Source organism: Solanum tuberosum, unplaced genomic scaffold (genome assembly GCF_000226075.1).
Source record: "Solanum tuberosum cultivar DM 1-3 516 R44 unplaced genomic scaffold, SolTub_3.0 scf00647, whole genome shotgun sequence".
Classification (NCBI taxonomy): domain Eukaryota; kingdom Viridiplantae; phylum Streptophyta; class Magnoliopsida; order Solanales; family Solanaceae; genus Solanum; species Solanum tuberosum.
Window position 1 is genome coordinate 47,510 of NW_006239575.1, and position 5,192 is coordinate 52,701.

General features: G+C 29.4%; 1 protein-coding gene across 1 annotated transcript; it reads right to left on the reverse strand.

Annotated features, from left to right (window-relative positions):
* Positions 1-4,090: 4,090 nt before the first annotated feature.
* LOC102598820 (dirigent protein 22-like) lies at positions 4,091-4,784 on the reverse strand. The gene has a single exon (XM_006366555.2). It carries the CDS (start codon positions 4,775-4,777, stop codon positions 4,196-4,198), a length of 582 nt encoding a protein of 193 aa, XP_006366617.1. The 5' UTR covers positions 4,778-4,784; the 3' UTR covers positions 4,091-4,195.
* Between the last annotated feature and the right edge of the window lie 408 nt (positions 4,785-5,192).

Consider the following 5,192-nt stretch of genomic DNA (forward strand, 5'->3'; position numbering starts at 1 on the left):
TTGGTCATTTGAATACTTGATGGTTAATAACTTTATCCAAGATTTATTAATTTCACACTCTTTCACAACCCAAACACCTAAATGAGTTTCACTGTGATCACTTGTCAACATTCCCATAGACAATTCATTCTCTCCTACTTCATAGGAAGACTTCTCCCTCCAGGGCCGTTTTAACCACTAGGTCATTAAAGCCATCGCTTTGGGCCTTATATTTTTAGGGGCCCCCAATTTTTAAAAAAAAATACTTATATATACTATAAAAAATTATATGTACTTTAATTATTTTTAAAAAAAAAACATGAAAGAAGTATAGTTGAAAAAATAAAACAAAATGACGGCTACTTTTCCCACTTTTTAAAGGGAAATGAAACATTTTTTGGGAATAATTTCCTTAAGTGAGAAATTGTGTTTCCTTATTTATTTCCTTAAAATTTGACTCTATATTATTATTTACCTGATACTCATCTTTTTTGTTCTCTATTTTATTATTTTTATTCTCAATATTGAACTCTTTCCTACAATTTTTTTTTTTACTTATCGTTGCTTACAAGTTACAAAAGAACAAAAATTGCTTTTGGGTGTCTTCTTCAAAATCTCAAGAAGTGCAACAAGCAATCGTTATATTGAAGGAATGCAACACTATTTCAATATTGTTTTATTAATTTATCTAATTCGTGAGCCATGTTTTATTATTCTAACTTTATTTTATAGTTTTTTTTTTCTTGAAAGTCTGTTTTTCTTGATATTCTTAGTTCATAAGTATATATATTCTTGTTTTAGTTATTATTAAAACTATTCAATTTAAATATGTCAACTAGTAAATATGACTCCGATTTTACAATAAAGAGAGAAAAAGAGAATTTGAAGAATTAAATAATTCCAAAAAGGAGCTCTTGATAGATTTTTAACAAATAATAAAAAATTATTGCTTAAAGAATAATGTTAGCAATTTCAGTAACTGTTGTCTCAGCCAAAAGAAGTTTTTTTAAACTAAAATGAATAAAATCTTATCTAAGATCAACAATGTCTCGGGAGATATTGAATTGATTAACTATATTATCAAATGAAAAGGAATTACTAAAACAAATCAATTATAAAATAGTAATTAATGATTTCGCATAAAAAATGCTAGATAAGTAGATTTTAAATAAAAGTATATCTAATAATATTTTTTTTTTAAAATAATAATATTAGGGTCCCTCTTTAAGGTTTGGCTTTAGGCCCCCAATCTTTTTGAGTCGGCCCTGTCTCCATCTTATATCATTTCTCATTAGCTAAATCAAAACAAATGATGTTCCTGCCCATATGCCAATGAAGCATCTCATCCACAAACAAGCCTGGAACTAACTTAATGTATCCTCATAATTATCAAGTTTTTTCGATAAATAATGTCTCCCTACCATAATCAACACTAGTCCAAGAATCACTTTTTAGACTATATACCTTGACCTCAACGTCATCTGAATCATCATTAATATAATTATAAAAAATACCCGTTACTTTATATTATCATCAAGCTTATATATTTCAAAAAATATACTATAAAATTTTCAAATTCCATCTGTGTCGTATAAATTAAGATAAAAAATAATAACATATATTGAGCCCCTGCTGTATCTAGTTTTATAATAAGCATACAATATATGGTAATGAACAATTTGATGTCGACTTTGATAATTTAAACAATGAAGTCTTATAGAGTTTTCAAGAATTGATTAATTTCTTGTACATAGTGGATTAAATAATTTTTCACTTCAAAATAAACTTAATTTTTTCTGAATATCAATGTATGAAATTATTTTACCATCTACTAACTATTACAAGATTGAGATTATTATTAGAATTTATAAACAAAAATATTTATTTTAAGGGACATATGTTTCTTAAAAGGATATTGTAGACAATAAAATTCGCGTCGAGAAAACAATAATCAAGAACGGAAAATTATAGCAACAATCGCATTTATTATTTCAAAGTGCGAGTGTTACAATCTCTATGATTCCTCTGAATTCGCCTTTTCAAATATGAATTCAAGGGCTAAAGATTGTTCTTGAATCTTCGATGGATTTGAACTTTGAACTTTATCTTGATCTTGACTTTTACTTGAATTCAAGGGCTTCGAGCTTGTTCTTGAATCTGATGGTCTTGATCTTGATCGTTCTTGAACTTGAATGCTTGAATTCTTAAACTTGTAGCTTTATAGAGAATTTTATGGCGTTTGTACCACGGATTTTCTCTAGCTTCTTGTTTAGATTTCTATCTTCTCTTCTGAATTATGAGGACCCTATTTATAGTTTTAGAATAGAGGAGTTGCGATTGGAACATGATTCCCTTCGACCAATCAGATTTAAGTGACATGTCATATGGGCTTTATGGAGCGAGCTTGTCATCTTTGACACATGTCATGATACTATTGCCTTCTTTGTTTGACTTGGCATGCCATGTCATTTGTCACGTGGCACCAAAAGAACGGGCCTCTAGGATAAGATGACATTGGACTTGGCAAATTGGCTCATCTATAGCCCAAATCAATTAATTTTGACTTTAATTAAATTCATCTTTATTGGACTTGAATAATTAGCCCAATTATATTTTCATAATATTTATTTGGACTAATATATTCATGATTTTAATATAACTTGAATCATTTTATAAATTTATATTTAATAAATTTTAAATGATTACACATATTATCTACATCATGGTTATCAATACATTAAATTACCAAGGATTAACGGTAAGAATGCTTCATAACTCATAAGCCATGCATTTTCGATATTTTAGTTATGAAAATTCTGATTTAATTTGTCCTTCAATCATCACCGTTTTGATAAAAAAAATTCTTGCTGTGCTTGTTGTATATGTATAATTTGTTTTGTTCTCTTTTAACTTACCATTAATGATTTTTCTTGTGACATAAAGCAAGTGGGGGTGAACCATATATACACTAAAAATGAACATTAAAAACAATAGTATCGGTCCTATATTGAGAGCACTTTTAATTTGGAAAAGTAAAAATTGAAGAATCCACTTTTGGAGTTAGATATTTGACTTCGAAAATAATTGACAAAAAAGTTACACTCCGAGTTTAGGTGCTCAAGCATGGCATGAGACGATTGATTTTTCAGGTCACTTATAATTTCAATTTTTAAATTTTATATTATTTTTATAAGACACTTATTTTTACATCTAAAAGATTTGAAAAAGTTCCTTTTTTTTTCTATTTATTTTGTAAGTGATTAAAAGATCCTAATTTCTCTTTGTAAAATCTTGTTTTTTTTTTAATTTTATATTAAGTCAAATAATGCTACATAAATTGAAATGAAGAATACAAAATTTTTGGTCCAAGTATTAGAACTGTAGAGTAGGTTGGTCACCTACTTATTGCTGTCCATCGCATTCCCATGCGAGGAACAATTAGTGACTTTTTTGCTTTTGCTTCTACATAAACTTTATGTTTGTTTAGTCTAAATCTGAAATATTTTAATGGCACAATTTATTTTAGTTCATCTTTAGACAATGACAATTTATTTCAACTGCATGTGTATCTTTTTGGATCAATATATGTTGAAACAACTTCTCGATCAAGATTTAATATGACAAGAAAGTGGATGTCATCCCATTTAATTTGGTTAGTTAGCTAGGTGGTCAATTTTACTTCTTTGCAAGATATAAAACAAACACTACTAAAATAATAAGAAAGAGACAGAGTATTTGTTATTGACGCATCTTTTGAAGATAATTTTATATCTTTCAATACCATTACAGTTATCGAAAGACGTAGACTATCGATCGGTATAATATTGGTGTGCTAAATTAAGGTGTTACAAATCCGTAAAGTTTAGGTGGTCAACCAACTAAACTACTAAGATTCTCCAGATAATTGCAACTTTTTTTATTTATGTTTATCGACTATTTGTGTTCATTTACCAGTACATAGCTTAATTTAGAATTTTAATTTATTTTATATAATATCAATTCATTGACTATAAAACTATTTACAATATTATTCAAAACAGTAAACATGTCCAAGAAAGTTGGCAATATGTACAATCCTAAACATCTTTAAATGTCTTATTTCAATGTTCAAAACACATACATCTTAATCGTTGACTGACACAAATTAAAGTAGAGAAACTATATAGGAAATATTACAAATGAACACCAAATCAAACAAACAAAGTTTCTAATTAAACTAATGAGAGTAATGCAGGACCATAACATTATACTCAACAATAGCATCCCCACTAGTCATATTGATCCAATAGGTTTTCGCGGTGGCGATTCCCTGAGCCAATCGAAAAACTCCAGAACCACCAACGATAGGCATCTCACGATACTTGTGAAATACTGGGTTCCGACCAAGTACACTCAGCGTGCTACCATTGTACTTGCCAGTTGTGAACACAAAATTGAGGTTCATGAGAAGACCAGACTCATTTTGATCAGCTGAACCATAAATCCCTTGGGCTCGACCCACTATTGTCGAGTTGGGCTCTGGTCCAACTGTCAGTGGGTCGTCCGCCATTGCAACAAACCCAAAAAAAGTTGGGGATTTGGTAGTCATGTTGGCCTGGGCTATTTGGACTGCAGTTGGATTCTTCCCACTAACTATGTCATGAAAATAAAAATGAAACTTAGTTACCTTTTGCTTTGCATGAGGAAGTTTCTTGAACCATTTTTCAACAGCCTTGGGTCCTAATTCAGCCCCTTGACCTATTGGCATGACCATAACAACTATGAAGCAAAACAATAAAACTAACTTTGTTTTCCCCATCTCTTAATTTCTCTTAGTTGTAGATACAAAGATATGAGTATTATTTATATGTGGTGTGTGAGTGGGAAGTTGGTTGTTAAAAATATAAAAGTATTTTGTTCCTTTTCATTCAGACGAGTAGAATATATAAGTTGTTAGGGGCATTGGGGTGGCAATTTCAGTTCATATTAATAAAATGAATCTATTTAATTCATATTTAATAACTTGAATCACTCATATTTTAGTTGGGTAAATATGAGCTTCAAGCTATTTTAAGAGCTCCTACAAATATGATCAAAATGGGTAAAATATGGGTATCCATATAGATTCAGATCACTTACTTCTCACCTCCATTCAAATTTTTTAATTGTGCTAAAAATTAAAAAAATTAATATTAATTTATTTTTCAAAAAAATTGAAGGGTGGGTGGGGTTGA